Source organism: Agelaius tricolor, unplaced genomic scaffold (genome assembly GCF_023055355.1).
Source record: "Agelaius tricolor isolate 1412-34295 unplaced genomic scaffold, bAgeTri1.0.p SCAF_2, whole genome shotgun sequence".
Classification (NCBI taxonomy): domain Eukaryota; kingdom Metazoa; phylum Chordata; class Aves; order Passeriformes; family Icteridae; genus Agelaius; species Agelaius tricolor.
In genome coordinates, this window is record NW_027269262.1 from 14515669 (window position 1) to 14538809 (window position 23141).

At 38.2% G+C, this 23141-nt stretch overlaps 1 protein-coding gene across 1 annotated transcript in view; it reads left to right on the forward strand.

Moving 5' to 3' along the window:
• DROSHA (drosha ribonuclease III) overlaps positions 1–23141 on the forward strand; it is a 74252-nt gene that overhangs the window by 32053 nt on the left and 19058 nt on the right. The window contains exons 16-24 of the mRNA XM_071453586.1: positions 1709–1808; positions 4723–4830; positions 9648–9755; positions 12098–12236; positions 12922–12982; positions 14886–14945; positions 16888–16987; positions 19256–19358; positions 22294–22364. Of these exons, the coding sequence (XP_071309687.1) occupies positions 1709–1808; positions 4723–4830; positions 9648–9755; positions 12098–12236; positions 12922–12982; positions 14886–14945; positions 16888–16987; positions 19256–19358; positions 22294–22364 (850 nt within the window). The remainder of the gene's footprint in view (positions 1–1708; positions 1809–4722; positions 4831–9647; positions 9756–12097; positions 12237–12921; positions 12983–14885; positions 14946–16887; positions 16988–19255; positions 19359–22293; positions 22365–23141) is intronic.

Here is a 23141-nt window from a genome sequence, read left to right on the forward strand (position 1 = left end):
GTTTTGGTTGATTTGTTCATTAACTAATTTTTCTTTTTTTGGATGGTGATTTGTCAAAAATAGATGTGCTATTCTGCAGATTGCAAAAGTGTGGTGAATGGAGCATGAGAAAAATCTATGTATTGACCATTTCAGATGTATTTGTAGACTGAAAAAATATCAGTATCTCCAGAGGCAGAGAGTATACATTCAAGAATGCTGCAGAGAAATAGCTAGGGAAAAAATGCCAATAAGAAAAGATTTGTTTATGTGTCTGTGAATGTAGGATGCTGGGAAGATTATGAAATAGTAAAAGAGCTGCTGCTTCATTGACTGCTAAGCCACTAACATGAAAACTTCCTAATAAAACAACTGCTCTAAGTTGTTGTTGGGGAAGATTGTCTTTTATAATGTAAATACGTGTAAAAATTAATTTGGGTAAACTTCTTTCCTCTGGCCTCTAATTCCCTGCTTCCTATTCAAAGTCTGATTTATAGTTGTCCTGAATACAAGGAAAACCTAAGGACACAGGGTCCTAAGGACAGGGTCCACATTTCCTAAGTGTAGGGGAATAGAATATAAGAAAATAAAGATAGTGTAGGAAGTAATCTTACCCCTAAGGAGTTGCAGTTGGGCCTATTATCAAAGCTTAGGAAGAGGCCTAACTTTAACAGGCCACAGCTGTAACCAATGAGAAGAAGAGTGCTGTAAAAGAGTGGGGTGGCTTGGTTGAGAGAGGAATTGGAGTCAGTTGGCTCCTTTGTGAAGAAGAAAGAGTCAGTGCTCTGAGGAGCTGCCCACGAGAAACACCAAGCAGGTATGAAACTCTTGTGGTAGGAGATAACAGTATGGAACCCCTGCAATGAGATGGCAACACTAAGGACACAGAGTCTGTGTCACGGTTCTCTTTGTTGCTCCTCCCATTGTAACTTTTGGAGCTGTTGGTCAATTGGAGCTGAATATAATGTTGGGATGTGGTCTCCAAATGGAGTACGTTCTTACAAATTTGGTGAAAGTTTGTGTTAGATCACTGTGGGACTCCCACCAAGGAAAACATTGTAATTGGGGTTCACGTGTAATTAGACACTGCCAAAATAAGAAAAGGCTAGATGATTGGAGAAAACCAGAAAACTTAAGTATGTGCCAATCACAGAAATAACTTGAATTGCTCTTTCCATTCAGTGGAAATCCATAGGGAACAAAACTTTCATTTCACTTTTCACAGAGGAACTTCATGTTGCATGTGACTTGTAGAGCTCTTCCTTATGTGCTTCACTAAAATGTTTGAGCTGGTTTAAGGACAGACACTTCCTGGGGAATGGTACTACTCCTTTGCAGTGAGTGATGGGTAAACCGTGTGGAGAAGGAGTTTTCACCTGCCTGAATTGAGTTAAGGGCACGTCTTTTCAGCATACAGAGGTGGCCCTTTGGTGGGTATCTGGGAGACCTGGGGTCTGCCTGGATCTTTGCTGTTCTTTACCTCACTCTGAGCACTAATGCCTCCTCTCTGCTTCCTGGCCCACCCTGCTGGAGCAGCTACCCAGGCACTGTCACCTATCAGAAATTACATTGAGATTGTTGTGTTTCTGTAGCAAAGAGATGCTTGTAGACATTCTTTGTGTACGTTGTGTACATTATTAGCAGTTGGTGTGTTCCTAATGACAAACAGGGAGAGAGAGAGACTTCGGTTCACTGACCAAAGTACTTGTTTTCTGGTTTTGTCCTTCAGATACCAAAAGCTGTGGAAGAGTTACGTGAAGCTGCGTCACCTGCTGGCTAATAGTCCCAAAGTCAAACAGGCTGATAAACAGAAATTATCACAAAGAGAGGTATTCTGGACCTTCCTATGACTGATAATTGAGCATTGTAATTTGGGATGGCATAAAGCCATATGACTGCCCTGTTTATGGAAAGAGTAGAAATTGTTTACAAAACATTTCCTGTCCAGACTCTTAAAACAGATTTTATTTTTATCTATGCTTGTTATTGAATGGAGGTTCTTTCCTTTTTTCTTGCTGTCAAACTGCTGAGAGTTTTTTACCCAATTATAGAAATTATTGTTATGGAACCATAACTTCTTTATAGCTGTTGCCATTAATGGTTTCAAGAATTAGCATAGAGAAGGACTTTTTATTTCATAATGTACTTTTAACTGGCTCATAATTTTAAACATTTCTCTTCTGAAATAAAAACTGCCACACGTGTGTGCATAGACCATAATTTATTAGGTGGTATAGTGACATTGCTTAGGATCTTTGACTTGAAATCATCTGGTTGTTGTATGATATACAAGATATTTTTCTCATTTTGTTTTTTTTCCTGCAAAGTGATGAGCAGTAAGCATTTCGTAACTGCAGATGCTCAACCAATTGGGAATTAAAAGCAGAAAAACAAAGACTCCTAAATATAGCCTAAACTAACCTATTTCTATAAACCCATGGACTGAAGCTTTGAATTTGTCTGGTGCATGTCTATTGGGCACTCTTAATTTGACAGCCTGTGTAAAGAATACACAGAGGAGAGATTACCTTATCAAGTACGGGATGGTATTTAATTAAGTGGTATTGTATTTTTATTTATTCATTAGAAACACTAATTATTCATAAAATCATAGACTAGCTTGGGAATGATGCTTGAGAATCATGGAGTGTGATTCCTGAGACTTCCCCAGTTTATTGGGGAAGTCTCAGAAATTGCACTTTTGGAATTGCTTTTGGTTGCAGAAAGTGTTTGATACATATGACATTGCACCTGATCTTTTTCATTGTTGCAAAGCATAGTATGCTGTTGTGTGAGCAAGTGTTAGTAAACATTTTATTTATGCTGATATTAAATAACCCCTTGGCTTCCTTACTTGTAAATGGAAAAAAAAGTCAAAAAGCCCCACAACATTGTGACTGAACTGTGCCGCAGTTGTAAAGGAAAAAAAATCACTGTCCTTACAGTGTGATTTTGTTTGCTGCAACTACACACAGAGCAAGCAGAAGATCATTGTTTTATGGGCATATTTTCATTAGGGGGTAATGGATAGCTCATTTGTAAAATTGTAGCGGATTGTTTGTAAGGGGGTGATCATATTTTGCTCCAGAAGATAAAATGCTCCTTCGTTATTTAGCACTTACTGGGGACTGCTGATTTTTGTTTCTAGACTGTATTATCTCAGATAACGAGTTTTACAAGTAGTTTGCCAAGAGGGAGGCATACAGGGCTGAAGCAGAAACTTTATGTGAGGATAATCTATATATTTGTCAGTAGAGGCGTCAGTAACTCAGAAGGAGCTGTAGGACTGTACCTGACTTGTACAGGGGCTTTTAAAAATTATGAATCATGTATTATGGAGTGCTTCTGAGCCAGTCAGACTGAGATACAGCCAGGTCTGGCAAACACTGTAGCACCTTTCTCAGGAAAACTCCATGACACACCTTTGACAATGCACAAGGGGTGCAGTTCTGGCAGCATCTCTGTTCCCTCTGCCATCAGTCATCCACCACTGTGAGGCTGTACAATGATATTATTTGTGACAAGGCCATGCCTGGGGCTTTGTTCCTCTAACCTAACTTTGAGCATTTACAGCAGGTGCATAAATTAGGACCTGAAGGCTCACTTTGAAGTCAGTGGAGGGAAAAATACATTTTTGAAGCCATTTATCCCCTTCACTGAATATAAAAGGAGCCAGGGCTATCTAGCGTCCTGCCCTAGGCACCTTTTTACTGAGGTGTCTGAGGTTTGATGAATCTGTGTCTGGACAGATGCACCTGTTGGAACTACTCTGTGAGTCTCTGCAAATCAGAAAACAGAGCCTCTTCCTGCCCAGGCATGCTCACAGGCTTCAAACTGGGAGCTGGAAAGAGACAGCTTTGAGCAAGTTCCCTATAATGAGGAGAGGCAGGATAAATTGCAGCTTTGAAGAGCTTTGTGTTCTGAAGAAGGCAGAGCACTGAGGGGTTAGTTCATGCTCTGTGGAGAGCTTGCACACCCCAGGGCCTTATAGTATTGGAACCAAGAGATTCTAATCCCAGGCTGATTTATTTTATCTGTTTTTCTTTCATTTCATTTTTACAGAAAATATTTTCTTTCAATGATTCTGTCAAAATCTTTTAGTGATTTAATGTCTCTAGAAACCCTATCATGGTTTCTAGAGACAAATTGTTTGCACACCACCAAAATAGCCAGTGGTCAAGGTAAAATGTATATTTAATAATTTTTATTGAAATAAAATTGGTGGATTGCAATCAGCATAGTCTCCAGGACTGGTGAATGCTGACCCCTTTCCCAGACTGGGCAGAATGACATTGCTGAACAGGAACTGTTGCAAAGTAGCCAAGATGACAAAGCAAAGCCTGTTTTGCTCCTCCAGAGTGTTCAGACCAGGAGTACTCACAGTGACAGACATGAATGGAAAGCTTGTTTTGTACCTCTGGTAAAGAAAGTTCTTTCATTATAGGGACATTAGCTTTCTTACTCATGTATCATCTTAGATGTATGAGTTGGACTGGTTTGTTTTGTCATTTGCAGCACAGAAAATGTAGTCACCTCTGTTCTCTCCTTGGTCTACCAAAATCCCCTGCCTACACTGTATTCCAAAACATCTGCCAGTCTGGGAGTTATCAGATGTGTGCCAGCCTTAGAAACTGCTGGCCAAAACTGAACCTCACCATGAGTATTGTGAACATGCTGGTGTGTGCATTGCTGTGCTTTGTTGTAGCAAGCTCTTCACAGGAGCTCTGTTCTCTCCCTGCTTAGGAAGCACTGCAGAAAATTCGCCAGAAGAACACAATGAGACGTGAAGTGACTGTGGAGTTGAGCAGCCAGGGCTTCTGGAAAACAGGGATACGCTCTGATGTCTGCCAGGTGACTGAACCGGAGAGATGCATTTTCATTCTTGGTAGCTGCCATTTACCTTTGCAAGGGTTTCTTCTAAACTGAGGAACCAAATGGGAATGAGTACCTCAGTAATATCTGTTGATCTAGGGAACTATTCTAGTGTTCTGTCCACCCCTTCTATACACGCAAAAAGGGTAATTTAAAATTTTCTGCTAGGGGTTGATTAGTGCAAAGGAGAGAGGTTAGGAATGGCCAGTTTGAGGCTGGAGGTTTGCCAAATATTGAGTCTAGTGTGGAACTCTTAATCAGGTTTTATATAATTTATTATATTTTTAATAATTTTATTATATTCATATTTTTTATTTATTATATCTTTCTATTTAGATAGCTTTTAAAAACACCCCAAGTTTTACAGCAAAGCATGAAGAAATATCTTTTTACTTAAAAGAAAGTAAAAAAAAAAACTAAAACCCTGCCACAATTACCTTTTAAGGTGAGCCTCAGTAGAAAGGTATCTTTCAGATACTCTGTTTCATATGCATGACATCTCCAAGGAACATATCTCTGTCAGATCCTGTTCTGAAGCAGTTGACAGCAACCAGCTTTGTGATATGATAAGAATAAATGCAATTTTTATTTAATTTTGTATTAGTAAAATTTGAGTAGTAGTAACAGCCACATAATTATGCTAGAGATATACTTGCATTATTTTTTTAGCTGTTGCTTTGATGATGTTATTTAAGAGTTAAATGCATGCAACTTCATATTAGCTTAACAATGTGGAGTATAAATTAGGGGGGTTGCTAGGCAAGGGTATAGGTAGAAATTTCATTATAATCTTAAAAGTCAAAGGGGAAAATTCTAGAGTGAGAGAAATGCTAGTAACTAAAATTGCTTTTCTGCCATCTGAAACATTTCTTGTGATTCTACTATTGCTTCAGAAGTAGAAGGAGAATAGTGGCACAATATCTCCTCACATAGCTCAGGCATATCACAGCCATTCCCTAATTTTTCTATTGTGAACTGTATATGTTTTTATAGCTTAAGTAAACAGAGTAAATTTCCAATTTAGGCACTTTGAAACTGTTGTGTGTTATTCATATCTTTTGTGATTCATCTCCTAATGTCTTGAATAATCCTGTCTCATTTTGTTGAAGGACAGCAGAACACGAAAGAATGATAAAAGTAAAGCTGTTTCACAATTTTTGTGCCCATCTGCAGCTGTAACATCTAAATCAGCCAGTTCTGGTATGAAGGTCCTTTGATTTGATTTCTTAGAGAGGCCAAGAATAGGCAACTGTGTGTCTGTAAAATGAAAGATTGCTGCTGTTGCTACATGCTTTTTCCCAGATTAAAGAAGACTAAAACTAAATACGCATAAATCAGCTCTGGGGGCAGAGCTCAAGTGCAGTGATTTAAAATTACTGCTTTTAAAAGCATTGCAGTTTAGAAGATTGAAACTCTTTTAAGTCACTTGTGATAGCTTATACTTGCTCTGAGTTCCATGTAGCCCTAATGACACTGGTCTTTGCTGTCTCAGAAATGAACTGCTTGAAAGGGGAGGAAACATGGTGAGTGGAATGTTCTAAAAAAGTGTAAAATGTCTGAGTTCTGACAGGCTCACTTGAGGTTACCCAGTATATCAAGTGTAGTACTTGGCCACTGAGCTGGGCAGCATGTAGTACTCAGTGTGGCAGGATCTGGCCATGCTGAGAAGACACGACCTCTGTTCCCCCTCTCCACCCACACCATTGTTGCTGGTGAGCCCTCAACAGCAGTGTAGAGTGTTCAGCATTTCATGCATTCCAAAATATTTCAGCTCACCTGCTTCCCCTTAGCAGCTTCAGGTCAGGAGCCCCTGCGGTCCTGGGGGATGAGGGCACTATCTGAAGGCCCTTGAGAGAGTCTCTGCCTTGCCGTGCTAGCTGCAGCAAGAAAAGGACATGCAAAATATTTGAAATCATACATATTTTAAAAACATGTCTTCTACAGAGATAAATACATAAAACATCAGAAACATTCAATAGCCATAGTCCAAGGTGATGGGTGTTGATTGAATCAATCCATCAATCAGTTAGTGCCAGGAAAGCAGCATTTTGTCAATATAACTTAAAGAGTCAAATTTAAGTCTTTCTGTGTGCTCCCAGGTGTCTTTCAATTCTTTTTTCACTGCACCACAGCTGATAAAAGTCTGAAACTTGGTATCTCAGTCCTCAAATGCAGGGACACACATATTGGTGTGAAGAATGTTAAGTGTTGCTTGAGGAGACTCTTTCTGTCCAGTATAGTGGAGTGTAGGGGCAGGGAAGCCCAGTTGTCCTGTGAAACAGTTTCAGGTTTGGTTGTTTTTCAATTAATTCCTTCTATAGGAAGGAATTAATTGAAGGAACACATAGGAAGCACATAGTTTATATGGAGATAAAAGGGATGTTTTAAAAATACCCCCAAAAAACTGTAAATAAATGACATGGTAACAAACTAAAACTTTTTAATAACACTTCCTAATTCTGCTTGGAGTGGTTTTATATTTCTCTGCCATTTGGAGATCCAGGAAGTCTTTTTCTTACGTATTGGCTGGTTATTTCATCTAAGAGAAAAGGACCAGGGAAGAGTTCCTAGTTAACAGCTGGCTGTACATGAGCCAGTATGTGCCCAAGTGCCCAAAAAGCCCAAAGGCATCCTGGCCTGTATCAGCAATAATGTTGCCAACAGGAGCAACGCAGGGATTGTCCTCTATACTCAGCACTGGTGAGGCTGCACCTTGAACCCTGTGTCCAGTTCTGGGCCCCTCACAGCAAGAAGGACATGGAGGGACCTGAAGCGTGTCCGGTGAAGGGTCTGGAGCACAAGTCTGATGGGAAGTGGCTGAAGGAGCTGGGAGAAAAGGAGGCTCTGGGGAGACCTTATCACTCTCTACAGGTGCCTGAGAGAAGTTTGTAGTCAGGTGGGAGATGGTGTGTTCTCCCAGGCAGCATGTGACAGGACAAAAGGAAATGGTCTCAAGTTGTACCCAGGGGGTTTAAGATTGGATATTAGGAATAATTTCTTTGCAGATATGGTTATCAAGCATTGTAACAGGTTGCCCAGGAAAGTGGTGAAGTCACCATCCCTGAGGGTATTTATAAAGGTCTGTGGAGCATGGTTTAGTTGGTGGAGTTTACTTCAGCAGTTGGACTCAATCATCTTAAGGGTCTTTTCCAAACTGAATGATTCTATCATTACCTTCCAGCCCTGTGTTTAGTTCTCAGGAATTTCATGGTCTTTTTCTTAAACAGAAAGTCTTGCCATTAGTTAGTCTTAATTTTTGATCTTGTAACATTCAACAGTTTGTATTTTCTGCTGTTCTGTCATTAGTGACCTGCAGAAATCTCTAACAGCATTTATTCTGTAAATTATACGTCATCTACTTCATATGCTTGTTTTTCTTGCTTCTCTCCATGCTATACTCATTTCCTCTAATCATACATGGTCCTTCTTCTGAATTAATTATGACAGCCCTCAGATTTTAATGCCCTTAAAACACACCTTTATTTTGAATATATTCATGTTATGTCAGTAATAGGAACAAGTAGAAAAAACTAGTTCACAAATGGTCACATGCATAAAAGTCTTCAAATCCTGCATTTCTCCTGTTTGTCTCTTCATTCTTATGCAAGAATTGTGATGTTGATATCCTACTTGCTATAGTACTCTACTCATAAACTATACTAATTGCTTATTTCAACCCAGATGCATCCAAAGTCAATATTAGTGGAGAATTCCTTAGAAACACTCAGAGAGGGGGACTGCCATTGTTACAAAATAGAGTTGTTGTTTTTTTCAATTTTATTGATATTTTCCCCAACAGGAGAACATTGTCTGTTTCTTAGATGAACAGCAACCTTTCTGATATTTTTTTAGCACATTAAATGTGCCAGACTACAGCATTTCAAAAATCCCATAATTCTTCCTCAAAAGGAAGTGAAGCAAGGGGCACAACTGTACTTGAAAATTGAGTACCTACTGTTGTTTGGTGAAAGCTGGCTAAAGTGGTGTAAAGTGTTTCTTCCTTAATGTAATGAGGCAGAAGGGAAGCAGTGTTTCTTCATTTTTGAAGCAGGGTGTTAAATGAAAAGGTACAAATACAGTGTTGGATTCAGTCATAGCTTCTTGAAATTTGCTGTTACTGGTGACTGTGACGATGTTCACAGGGGTCCGAGGATGAGGGAAGAGACGAGGATCTGACTCTGTTTCAGAAGGCTTGGTTTATTATTTTATGATATATATTATATTAAAACTATACTCAAAGAATAGAAGAAAGGATTTCATCAGAAGACTAGCTAAGAATAGAAAAAGAAGGAATTGTAACAAAAGCTTGTGGCTTGGACTCTCTGTCTGACCCAGCTCACTGTGATTGGCCATTAATTAGAAACAACCACGAGACCAATCACAGATCCACCTGTTGCATTCCACAGCAGCAGATAATCATTGTTTACATTTTGTTCCTGAGGCCTCTCAGCTTCTCAGGAGGAAAAATCCTAAGGAAAGGATTTTTCATAAAAGATGTCTGTGACAGGTGACCAGGTAAAAAAAGACATTTTTTTACCTCATTGAAGTTGCTTAAGTAGAAGACTGGATTTATATATTTATTTCTTTAGTCTGAGTGGGGCTGTGGAGATAAAAACAAATGATTAAGTGCTTTAGTAAGTGAAGTATGGGAAACTATGATTTTTTTTTTCTTATTTAAACCAAAACAGTAAACTAGAATTGTAACAATTGGGAAGTGTTTGTATTTTTAGCTCAGTCAGCTGAATTTTCTGTACAGTAAATTTGAATGATTTTGCTTATTGCATTTGTTTTTTCAGCATGCAATGATGCTTCCTGTCCTCACCCACCATGTCCGCTACCATCAGTGTCTGATGCACTTGGACAAATTGATAGGCTACACTTTTCGAGATAGGTGCTTGCTGCAGGTAAGATAGGAAAAGAAAACCCCAACATCTTGCTGGTTTCTCTCCATATTACCGAGCTCATGAAGTGCATGGCATTGTCACAGCTTGGATGGACCTGATTGCTTGTACTGCAGATCTTCCGAAAGTTGCAGTTTTCCCAAGAGACTTCTAGAGATATCTGTTGTTCACATAGATATTTCACCTACCTTTGCTCCCATGGTAGATCTGGATTTGCTTGTAATGTGTAGCAAGACAAATGCAGTTACTAAAAAGACTGTCAAGTACTCATTTCTGGGTAAGTTCCTTTTTCCAGGTATTTATAGAGAATACAACGTTATTCTGCAGATGAGTGGATGTGCCCTGCTTCTTGTGTTTAGAGCCAGTTGTTCCAAAAGAGAATAGTTAAAACATTGCCCTTTTTTTCATTTGTAGCTAGTGAATAGAAATTTGCAAACTTCTGTTTAGCTCTTGATTTTTGCAAGCACATGATGAAATTTTTTTTATTAAGAAGCAAGAGCAGGATCTGGAGAGGAGAAGTTCTTACTTGTTTTAGATGCATCCATGTCACATAAGCAGCCTTTTATGTTAGTGCATATTTGAAACTGATTACGTCTGGAGGCTGGTTCTTTGCATGGTGGCCCCTTTCCTCTTAGACTTTTTTCTGAGTTTACTGAAGGAAAATGGGGACTTCTGTTCAGAGCTTCCTTCTAAAGTAAGCATCATCTCTCTCCAACGAGTGGACTAACTTCTAAACATGGCAGTTTTTGTCTTTCTTTACAGATTTTACTCCTGAATTATTTTAAGGAAATGTCTTTTCTCACAGCTTCTCTGGTTTCTAGGATTTGTTTTCCAGGCCTTTTTTCTACTGCAAGTTACATTAAACATTGAGCATTTTCTAGGATTTGGTTGTTGGCAGGTTGTCTTTGTTTTAATGTCAAAGATAAAAATGCATTGATGAAAACTTTCAGAATGTTGAGGCCAAACACACAAACCAACAAGTAAATTTAATCAAAAAGAGATGAGAGCATAAAAATAAAGTGTTAATCATGTTTGGTTGTAACAAATGTGCTTTTTAATGCGTTGTCCCTACACTCATTTATTTAAAACCTAAAAACATTTTCCATAGCAGGAAGAGCTTTTTAAAAATGTATATAGTATCAGTAATTTGCTTGGGCATAGGCAATGTTTGATGTATAATTCTGCATTGATTGTTACCTATTTTATCATGGTATATTCTTTTTAAAGTACAGGCAGGTTAAAAAAAGATTACACTGAATTATCTATTCAGAAAAGCTGTAATGTGTCATCTAGTCCAGATGGAGCCGAATTTCAGAACGTGTGATTACAACAAATTTAGTAATACTATCAAGGAATTAAAAAGGACTTGGAGAAATTCTTATTGTTGATTAAATATAATTTTGCTCTTTAAGTTTTGTGCTTAGAAAGCAACAGACAATGTTTGAATGAATTACTGAATGTCTTTGCTCAGTCTGCAGCACCAGTCCTGCATGCATGTCAGAAGTAACTTTCTGCAGCTTGCATTTTCCAGTGTTCTCTCTTTTTTATACGCAAGTTTTGTGTGCACATACTTTTATACATGCACAATATTTTGATCTGTGTATGTGTAAAGAAGGAGAAAATCTGTGAGTTTGCAGGATGGAGTTCTGAAAAACAAGCTGTAGTTCTATTTACTGCTGCTATTTCTGCAGTTGTGATGTCAGCAGCAGAGTAAGCTTTTGGTAATCTTTGGTGGTACATAGGTAAAATAGGACCAATCCTGTCATTCCTCTTCCATTTGAAGAATGAGTCCTCTATAGTCATGAGGGAAAGAGTTCTTCTGTGATTAACTCTGCCAAGAATAATGTACTTGTTGTTGTTTCATTCCTTGAGCTAGGAGAGTTTTATAGATACTTAAGTAATGTAAATATGGATGGTTGAGAAGCTCCTTTAATTACTTATTTTTTTAATATGAATATTTATAGTTCAGTGTTAGAGTGAATATATTTTTAAATAAGCAAATGTATTGAAATCAGGTCAGCAAAGCTGGTAAGCAAAAGCCTTAAAGCAAATTGACAATTCATGCTTTTTCTCTTCTAAACTAATTTTTCTTTAAAGAAAAAAATGATGAAAGTTAATTAGTTAAATTGATGATTGAGCAGAAATGTTGCTTCTTTCTGACATCTGAAATAGCTCACCCTACATTTAAATTGCTGGAACCAAGTTTCTGATTGACTGCATCACTTTGTAACCTTTCTTCAAACTGAAAAATAACTATTACTAGCTACTGGTCTAAGATAATGTTTTTCTTTCATTTGCAAAAATACATTTAACCCTTTTTTTTTCCTGTATGTGTTACACTATAGCTTGCCATGACTCACCCAAGCCATCATTTAAATTTTGGGATGAATCCGGATCATGCCAGAAATTCCTTATCCAACTGTGGGATTCGACAGCCCAAGTATGGAGATAGAAAAGTTCACCATATACACATGAGAAAAAAAGGTATGCTATTTACACCACTTACATTTTAATTTTTCTCTTACCTCACATTTAATCAGTAAGAACACCCTTTGTTCCATTATCATTTCCTTGGCCATTTTTCTTTTGAGAGATGCCTTTAGTAGAAGATTTCAATGATTATATGCAGACACTGGTGAGGTCTTTCTAAAAGACTGGATTTTGCAAATTAGTCAGCAAGTAAAGAGCTGAGAACAAGCAAGGGTAATAAATGGGAGGATGTATTTGCTTAGATTTTTGGCAAGTACAGTTTTCTTAATTTGCTGCTTAACATGGTGAACAAACTGGAATATATTTTGTAAATGTTTCTTACTAATGTGAATGTGTGGTCTGTCTGCTGCAAAATATTCCTCACCCCTTTTTAAAGTATATTCAGTGATAATGAAGTAAATTATTTGTTGCTTATGTAATGTTTAGAATGTCCTTTTCATGCAAAGGTGGTATTTATCTGGCTGCCTGAGTGCAGAAATTCAATAATGTTGTTATGGGACTGTGGTCAGTTAGGCAGAGAGCATTGGTAAGGATTATACTTTATGTAATGAGCCCTGTAAATAACAGGATAATCTTGTGTACAGCAATTACAAAGTAACATTTTGAGTAATTGTTTTCTACATTTATTCAAAGTGAATTAGTGTCTGTTTACTTAATAGTGCATTGTTTATGTTTTTAGGGATAAACACCCTGATAAATATTATGTCCCGTTTGGGACAGGATGATCCAGCTCCTTCCAGGTAATGAAAATAGTTGTTTGCAAATAGGGAAGCTGCTGCAGTGGGAGATATTTAATAGAAACAACCAACTTACTGTCGGCAGCAGCTTTGGCAAATAGTTGAAGTGAAAAGTAATTTTGAATTGACTTTTATATTATGAAGGTGTGCTGAGCCTCCATTAGCAGTGACATAGTAAATGTTTGGTCATGCCTGCAGAAAATCTCTGAGGAAGGTTTTAACAGATAATTCTATCATTTTTGTTGATCCTTGAAATGAGGAGGACTAAAAGGCTACCTTTTTGCTTTCTGCAGAATAAAGATTTGTTGTTGTTGTTATCAGTGCTATAAATTGGATTCTTCATCATGTTTTCTCACAGTAGCACCTTCCTGGCATGGCACCTTGTTAACAGGAGTGTGGTGCTGAGCATGGGCTTTGCTGATTTACTATTCCAATTTAAAGACAGATGCAAAACCCATTAATGTTTTAATGCAATAATCTGTAAATGACCACTAAGAATTTTGTGAGTATAAATATAGTTTAAGATGTGGTTTACAGCCACAGGCACCATATTGAGCTGAAGTTGAATACACAAAGCTCACAAAGCTAATGCAAGAAGCAGTTGCATGTGAAATCTCTTAAATGCATGAGCTAGATGGCAGTGTGTATTTTAGTCAGCTAGTGTTCTAGCTGGACTCAAGAGCCATCATTTTGAAAGAAGCTTGGGAATAGGAGAAATTTAATTCTGCGTAAATTATTGTGGCACTGTTCCCTAAATGCTGTTTCATCTAGACTATGCCCTTTTCAAGCTTATTTGAATCCTCTAAAGGTAACATAAGGCTAAATTGCATTAATTCTTATGAAATAACACAAAAATGTAAAGTCACATTTCTGAGACATGTGTGTTTTCAGTTATGTTGCCACACAGAGGTGTTGTAGATTTGCTCACACACTACTGTTTTATACAGCAGAAGTGCTTGAATTCTTTCAGCCCATAACAAAGGCCTGCTATTTCAGAAATTACACTAATTATATAATTGTTGGAGGAGTGAATATTACAATAAAAGCTGCCAAATACTTGACAAGAATCTTCTGAATTAAAAAAAAAAATCCTGTGGCAATTGCCTTGATTCTGTTACAATCATATGTGAAATCAAAAATGGTGCTGCTTACTTGCTTTGGTGTCTGGAGCAGAAATTTGTATGTATTCAAAGACAAGCTCACATTCTTTTTCAGCTGCTTGCCCTTATTAGTCCTTTGAATATAAGCAGGCAGACGGCTTGAAGGAAATGAAACTTTATGGAAAACAAAGGTAAATCAGGAGCAGTGATGAAAGAAAACAGGAAATAAAAGATTCTAATAAGTTAATGGCATCTTTGGATGCATCTCCTGGTGCAGCCATTCTTTCTTTTGAGCTCAGAGGAAGTTACAGAAAACAAGGCATTTAAAGGTGCTAGAGAAATCCAAGTTGCTATTCCCTCTGCCGTAGCAACGATCTGCTACAGGGTCGTCCTGCCCTGCAGGTGTTAAAGTTAATTACGTAGAGCTCCCTAGCGTCATGCACAAGGCTTGGAACAGGCTTTTTGTTTCAATCATCTGGTGCCCTCTGATGGACAGAGAAACCTGACCTCAGTGCCAGGTAGCAGTCCTGCTTCCTTTTCCCATTTTGTGAAGCTTTGACAATAGCTCAGAACAGAACATATGGAAATTTTGAAGGTGGTGGTGTCAGTCCTGAGTTTCATGATTCACATAGTTATTACTCTGTTTTGGAAAGGATTGTAATCCAGAGAGGGTGTGGGAGGCTGCAAAAATTAGCATCCTGACTGATTAGCAATCAACTCTGATTTTTTTTCTGTTTTAACTGTGTTGTGTAAATAACCAGTATGTGTTACTTAGGTTATGGTGAACTTTAAAATGCCTTTTTCAGGATTAACCACAATGAGCGTTTAGAATTTCTGGGAGATGCTGTGGTGGAGTTCTTAACAAGGTAAATGGGGAATTCTTCAACAGTTCTCACCTTTGTATGTTATTATTAGAGTGTTGTGTTCATTGAACTTTCCAGTGTCTACTTTCACTATGAATGTTTGCAGTCCTGCCTGATATTTAGACCTGCTCACCTGAAGACAACTCTCTTGATAATTCTTCCAGTGGTCATGATAAAACAAGAAAGATTACAAAATAGAAAGTTAGAGTTTCTCTTTCATGGAGTGCAGTTGGTTTGGGTTAGAGATTATTCAGCTGTAGACAAGTTGAACTTTTTACCCTTTTTTTAAAGGAAAGATCTTTTTCCTAGCATGCTATTTTGTTTCCATGGGTTCTTTTGGTCTAGTTGCAAGGGAGAAACATTTATGGGTAATGTTGAATGTGTTGCAGTCCTTGTATTTCCAGTAATTAGGGCTGTAGCTGCCATAACAACTTAAATAGTTAAGCACAAATGCAGTCTATTCAAAAGTAATGAAAAAACCTCCATGGTTCATCAAAAATTTCTCCAGTTCTGGCCTGAGTATTCTGAAGTCAGTGAACAATACAAGCATATTATTAGTTACCTCCATTGTTCTCCCTCACCTTACTAGAGGCAAACAGGTTGCACAATGTAAAGATTATAATCTATTTTCACCTGCTTTGTTCTACTGTTTCAAATAGGGGTGTAGTCTTGTTTACTGCTAATTTGCTCTTTAAGCCAGTTTGTTACATGAACAACAAAACTGCCTTTATATCTCTGTTCTCTACTAGCCATTAGCTACGTGATATTAAAAACTATTAGCCTATAAAGGTCTCCACTGCCCTTAAAACTCATGGCCTTTTCTCTCATACAACAGTACAGGCTAATAAGATGGAAGACTTGCTGATTAAAATGTCTTGCATTTTTCATTGTCATTGTTCATCAACCATCAGTTCACTTTCTGAGCTAACTTTTGTCTCGATTCAGAAAAAAAATGAGCTCTATTTTTGTTCAATAGAGCATGTAAGCACCTATTTAAATCTGATTTTTTTTCTACCTCTCTTAACTTCAGGTGTCTGCTGTTGTGAATTATGATGCTTGATTGGATTGCCTTGAGTTTTATGGCAGTTTTTGTCCTTAAATAATCTTGCATCCATCTGCATTTTTCTCCCTGTGTACTAGCTTAATAAAATATTTTAATAATTATTGCCATACAGTGCTTTAATTAGAGAATGTTGAAAATCCTCTATGTGTTAACTTTTTTTGACATGGGTTAGATAGTCATAGATGAAAGTATCCAAAATCATTTATTCATTACACAGATCTTGATGGGATCAGTGAATTACTTTCGTTTTGTTTCTGTTTTATGAAGAACCTTGCTAGCATGATGACAAATACCATTAAAGGCTGTTAAAAGCTTGTGATTTTTACTTCTTTTTTTTTTTTTTTTTTTTGGTTGTGGAATAATGACTTCACACATTTGATAAATCCAGGCTGTTGAGTTCTGTTCTTTGTTTCCATTAGCATTTGTTAAAGTACTTTAAGAAACATGTATAAACAGATAGGTGTCCTGTTGGCAGCAGCAGCAGCACCTGAAAGCGCTGTGTACCCACAGCATGGCGTTTCTCAAGGCTGAGGCTTCCCTTGTGCTTTATTCCTCAGCATCCTCTAGGTGTCAGCTGTGCAGAGCCCTCTGCTGCTAGACAGAAACCTGAGATGAGGGAACTGCAGGGATTTAGCCATTATGTGCTGCCCAGCACAGAAGCAGCACTCTTCCTGCTCTGCTGCCAGTGCTATCCCATCAGAGAGGATTGGGCATTGTTTGGATGTTTTATCTTTACCTTACTTAAAGCTGAGTTCCACTTTGGGAAGGGACCACCCGTATTAGCCACTAGGGTCTGAGGGAAGGGCACAGTTCTCTACAGGTGTATGTGGTTCATCTTTAATCACATACTAACAGCATGTGGTTTGCTTTTTGTTTTGCCAGTGTCCACTTATACTACCTGTTTCCCACTCTGGAGGAAGGAGGATTAGCTACGTACCGCACTGCCATCGTACAGAATCAGCACCTGGCCATGCTGGCTAAGGTACAGCTCTCTGGGCCTCTGTGTTGGACACCCATGCTATGAGTGTCTGCACTGCTTCTTGAGGGAACCACCTGCTTTGACAGGCAGTTTTCTTTGCTGTGTTTTGTGTACAAGATTGGGGATGCAGGAACCCTTTTCAGTTTGAAAGTAGATTTTAAAGATAATGGAAAACTTTGTTTTCTCCAAAGCATGCTTTTGGGAAAAGTGATTTTTGCAGGCATAGAGATGAGTTTTTAGCCTTTGTTGAAGGTGTGCCTGTACTTGCCTTTAATTTGCACAAGTAATGAAGCTGACAGTAGAACTTCAGTGAAGAAAAAGAATCAAACTTATAAACATGTTGTTTATAATTTCTGATAGACTGTGTAGGGAGAACGTGGCAACAGAAGCTAGAAAATATGGGGGGGAAAATGGCATCTGCTCCAAAACCTATGCAGTCATTTTCAGGTCCACTGTAGACTGTCAGAATAGTCAGCAGTATATTAAACAAGGTTTTGGAGAAGAGTTGTGTTACCTCCTAGGAAAAATTAAGATGCCTCAGAATTTTATTTAATTTAGTTCTGTGAACGATGGAGCTTTTTATATTTCTGTATATGATACTGGTGCATGGTAATATGATACATAAACTTGATTCAATCTATTCATAAATATGTAGATATTCCCTTATTCATTCTTGATTTTGTTAGTTTTTTTTAAGAAACAGTCTGAGACTTTCTGATGTAATTGATTATGCCACACATGTGCACACAGTGTCCACTGTGTGCTGCTGATAGTTTTCAAGTTTTCAATCTTTCCTCTCTGTAATCACACAGTTCCCTAAACAACCTTATCCAATCTTGGGATTTTGGCAAAAACTGCAGGATTTCTAACATATCATCTTTTTGCTCAGCTCTCAGGAGAGTCACAGGGTAGGCAATGAACAGAATCATTTTCTTCCACGTCTTTTTTTATTAATTTAGGTAAGCATGAATTGATTGAAACATTTCATATCAGGGCCTTGTTTACAAATATGGTATTGCCTGACATTTGAATTAATGATACTATTTTTAAACCTGCATCAGGAAAACTCATATATTCTTCAAGTCTGTTCACAGCCTTTATCATTGTACAAGAACAATTTTTGAAAAATTTTATTGCAATATTTTTAAAACTGTAGGTGCAGCTGTAAATATTAGATATCTGTAAATTCCAAATTTTCCTCTCATGTGTCTTGTATGATGTTCCTGGTTTCTTCCCCTGCAGTGTCATATTGCATTCAGTTCTCTTAATATATTTCTCAGCCTCTCAATTTCTCTTGAACTTGTGGAATGCTGTTCATAACTAAGAAGCAAGTGATGAGTATAAGAAGCTGAAATTTTATATAAAACAATTAATATTCTACTCTTATGTTGACTCTAGCAAGTGTGGCTGTGCATTATGAAGTGTGATGGAACACTGTCAGTTGTAATTCACAGTATTCTGGAGCAGTGAACAGGCTGCCATTCATTGAAAATGGAAAACTCTTTTTGGCAATTGAAACATGTCTAAACCATGCATCTCAAACAACTTAGTCTCCAGCTTTACCTCTCAAACATACTCTGGGAGGATGAAGTTAAAAGTTAACAAGAAATTAATCAGTAGAAACTTAATACCCAGCTGGGAAGAGCCTGTTCTCATACAAACTTTGCAAGATGCATAAATCTCTTCTTTAAAAATTCCAATCGTGGTTTTGTGTCAAAAAGACAGATATGTAAAGAGAATCTAGGGGCTCTTGCCTGCATTTCTATAGCAGAATTATCATACATTATAGAAAATATCTGGCTTACTGTCTGAGATTTTGACTAGCAAGCAGAACTATAGTTCAGGCAACAGAAGAGTGTTAATGATGCACTTTTGAAAGGACAAAGGAAGCTAGGTGGCACTGCAGATTAAAATATGAGCCTTCTCTTGCAGTTCCCAGAGGCTACCACCTGTTGATGGTCTTTGAGGAAAAAGCCAGATGTTCAATGGATTGTATCTACCAGAGTTCCTATTCCTCACTGTTCTGCTTCAGTTTCTTTTGGTTTGATAATTCTAGTTTTACCATGGTATCACACTCCAGTTTTTACCTCTCATAAACAAGGAATTTTTTTTAATTTTAGCCTGTGTCTAAACTGAAACTTTGGAGAAAAGCTTCATAGTTCCTTCAAACCTAGTAGCTGCATGATGACAGTGTAATTGAACTTGAATGACTAAACTGGTACTCTTGTACTTCTAAAGCCATGGTTTTCACTCTTTCTACGTGTTTTGCAGAAGCTGGAACTGGAACGATTCATGCTCTATGCTCATGGTCCAGACCTTTGCAGGGAGTCAGATCTCCGCCATGCTATGGCAAACTGCTTTGAAGCCCTCATAGGTAAGATATTTGCATTTGTGTGTGTGGGCAGGTACATTTTATACCTGTCTGTGTGCCATGTTGACTGTGATGGAGGAGATGTGGGCCTGTTGAGCAGTGCCAGTAGGTGTAGGCAATAGTAAGGCTTGTTGGATCATCTTTGTCCCTTCCCCTCTCCTGCACGTATGCCACATGTATAAACACATTGAGTGTGTAGTACAACCATGAAAATCTCACCTTCCATGTCCTGGCTTCCACACACTGAAGGTGAAGCTGTCTCATGTCACTGCAGAACTCCACCTCTCCTGTGCCAGCGTGGCCTGACACCTGCCCCCTGTGGGAGCAGGGGAGCAGTTCAGTCACTGTGGCCTGGCAGAAGATAAGCAGATTCACTGCTTCCAGTAGTGCTTGAACAGACCTGCAGCCTCAGCCCTGAATTTTAGCAGCAGCTTGCTCTCTGAATGCACCAGGCACTCCCAACTGAGTCACCAGACTACTTTATCTGTGCCCTGCTAGCCTTCTGTGAATTTGCAGAGGAAATACCTTTTAGTCTTTGCATTTTTCTTACAGGTAAAAAGCATGGCAATATGGCTGGTGTAAAAAAAGCTACCCTCTACCTGGTAGAGGGTGAAGGAGAGTCGTGTCAAATTTGCTGTTGGGCACTAAGATGCAGATTAATGACTGGCTGCATTGGTTTATAGGTTTATATTGCAGAGGAAATCAGGGCCTGACCACAGTTACCAAGCCAGGAGGGTGAAAATCTCATTGGTTACATCTGCACAAGCTCTATTTTAAATAGCAAATTTTTATGAACCTTTACTTGCTTGAGTACACAAAGCAAGTTAGTCTTACTGGTTTGACTTCATATTCATCAAGATGTACTGTACAAGTTACTAGCTGTGGGAATGGTTTAGCCCTGTTACCGGTCTTTATGCACTACACGAGCTCCTGAAGTATTTTGTCCTGCTTTGAAAAATAGATCATAGCTGGCTGAGTTGTCAATAGTTCTGTGAATTCTGCCTTGGGCCAGATTGCATTTCCTCTTATCAAGAAATAAGAGTTTTCTTTTTAACTCTGTTTTGCTTTCCATGAATGCTTTGATCTTTAATTTAAAAATAAAAAGCAAACAGAAGAGGAACACTAGATATGTATCTGTGTCTTTGTTCATAGGCTTCAGCTTGTCTAGGATGTAGTGATGAGAACTATTTGGCAAGCATTGAGATTTGCTGAGAGAGCAGGCTTGCTATTTAACCTCTAATACAAAGCTATTCAGCAAGTTAATTGAGCAATAAGATTTTTTCAGTGCTGTAGCTAAAATGTGGGAGCTTGTTAAGGGACTATAAAAGTACATGTAGGGTCTGGAGCTCCTACTTTGAGGCTCTTCTACAAAGTCTGGTGCTTCATCACGAAGTCCCTGTGATGAACATAAAAAACAGAAGTATGAGCAGGCTGCCTAGGAATTGTTTAAAATTTTGTGCTCTCATAATATTCTTCTTCCAGATTAGTCTTATAAACCCCCAAACTGTTCTTTGAAGAGTCCAAAGAAAGTAGTTGGCCTAATGAGGAATCAAAGGGGAAGGGAAAGGCAAGGCAAATCACGTTCTTTCTCTGTGTTCTTGATGTAGCTGTGTATTCCATTTGCTTTTATGCTTACAATAACAAGTTTGAGATTTTCAGAAGTTCTCCTGTAAAACACATTAGAGGACAAAATGTTGATACTAATTTAAGAAGTGCCTGTGCAGATATAGAGTATATAGGGTACACAGGAAAATATGTGAAGTTTTGCAGAGCTTGTTACTGATGGACATGTGGAGAGAGCTGTGTGTGAAGTTTAAAAAAAAAACAAACATGATCTTCAGAAACTGAGACATGCAGAGATGCCCTTTCCAGCTCAGACAATAAATTATTGTGGTACCAGTAAGGAAGCAGGCTCAAGGAAGACCTTGAGCTTTGCAATAGTCCCAACACATCATTTATATGCAATGTAATCTTATTGCAAGTATAGAATAAATGGTAATTGTTTGTTAGTTATTGAAATTCATTTCATGGGTTTCCCTATCTGCAAATGTTGTTGTGGTTTATCCCCAGCCAGCAGCCAAGCCCCACGCAGTGCTCACTCACTCCTCCACCAGTGGGATTGAGGAGAAAATCAAAAGGATAAAAGCTGGAAAAGTCATGGGTTGAGATAAAGATGGTTTCACGGGGAAAACAAGCAAAGCAAAAGAAGAAATCATTTCACTGCTTCCTATAGGCAGGCAGCTGTTCAGCCATTCCAGGAAAGCAGGGCCCTGTCACACATAATGGTGACTTGGGAAGACAAACACCATCACTCCCAACACAACCCTTTCCTCCTTCTTCCCTGCAGTTTATATACTGAGCATGATGTCATACAGTCTGGAATATCCCTTTGGTCAGTTTGTCCTGACTGTTTCTTCCCAATGTCCCAAGCACCCCTTAGTATCCTCTCCAGTGTGGCAATACCAAAAGCAAAAAAGGCCTTGACTCTGTGTGAACCCTACTCAGCAATAACAAAAGCATCTCTGTTTTATCAACCTCTGTCCAGCAAAAATGGAAAATGTATCCCTGTACAGTCACTGTGAAGAAAATGAGCACTGTGCTAGCTTAAACCAGCACAATTGTCTAGTTAGCTGTTTACTGGAAAGTACTTCTGGAAATATAGGTTAATTTGTATAAACTTTGCTCTTTGGATGTATAATTTTCTATCACTGATATAATTATATCAGGTTTTTCTTTGCATTTTATGACTGTTGATTTACACTGGTGTTTAATGTGCTTTAAATTTTTCCAGAAAACAGGTGTTGCTACAGAAAGCATGCTTTTAAAAATGAATGTGTTGGAGATGAAGAAGTCCAAGATCTTTGACTTTCTCATGCTTAGTAATTTTCTGAGTGCTAATTGCATTATTGACCTTTGACATATTGGTCCCCTCATGTAGGAGCTGTTTATCTAGAGGGAAGCCTAGAAGAAGCAAAACAATTATTTGGACGTTTGCTCTTCAATGAAAAGGTATTTATGTACTTACATGATTTGATTTCCAGTTCAAAAAGAACTTGATGTGCTTTTGTCTCCATTGTTTTACTTAAGGATCACAACTGAACAGAAATACTGTTTTATGCAGTTCCTGGAAATTGAATTAAAACAGCAAGCCCTACTGATCCAGGCAAAAAAATTATGGTATTTTCTCAGGTGTGCTTTGGGTTGCTTGACTTGGGTAGGGAAAGGGTGGCTGGTGTGGGAAACCTGACAGCTTCTATTCAGAGTGCTGCTCTGAAAACATGAATGGGTGCTGCAGATCCAGGTGTTTGGCTCTGAGGGAATGATGCACTTGTCGAGCAACTATTCCGTTTCATCAATTAAATCATCCTTCCCTAAAAGCTTTAAACATATGTTTGGAGAGAAAAAAAAAAGGAGGGTGTTTCATTCAGCATTTAGCCAATTGCACAATTACAGTGTGCAAGAATAGATCAGGCTGTATCTTAGATGGCTGTTAGTTAGAACATGTTCTGTATAAAGGTGAAGGAAAGTACCCACTGCTGGGACAACACACATGGCAGTGGTGAGAGGATGAATTGTGTATTATTTTCCTTCCTTTAAGTCAGTGAAATGACAAAGCTTATTAGAAATAAAAGTATTTCGAAGCCTATTGTAAGTCACTGTTTATTTGCTGCTTGGTGGCTGTAGTGAAAGAAGCCTTTATGAAATAGAAGAAAATAAGTGAGATTTTTTTTTTTTTCTTTTTCAGTCCTTTCCTTTGGAGAAGTCAAACTTGCTACTGAGGAGTAC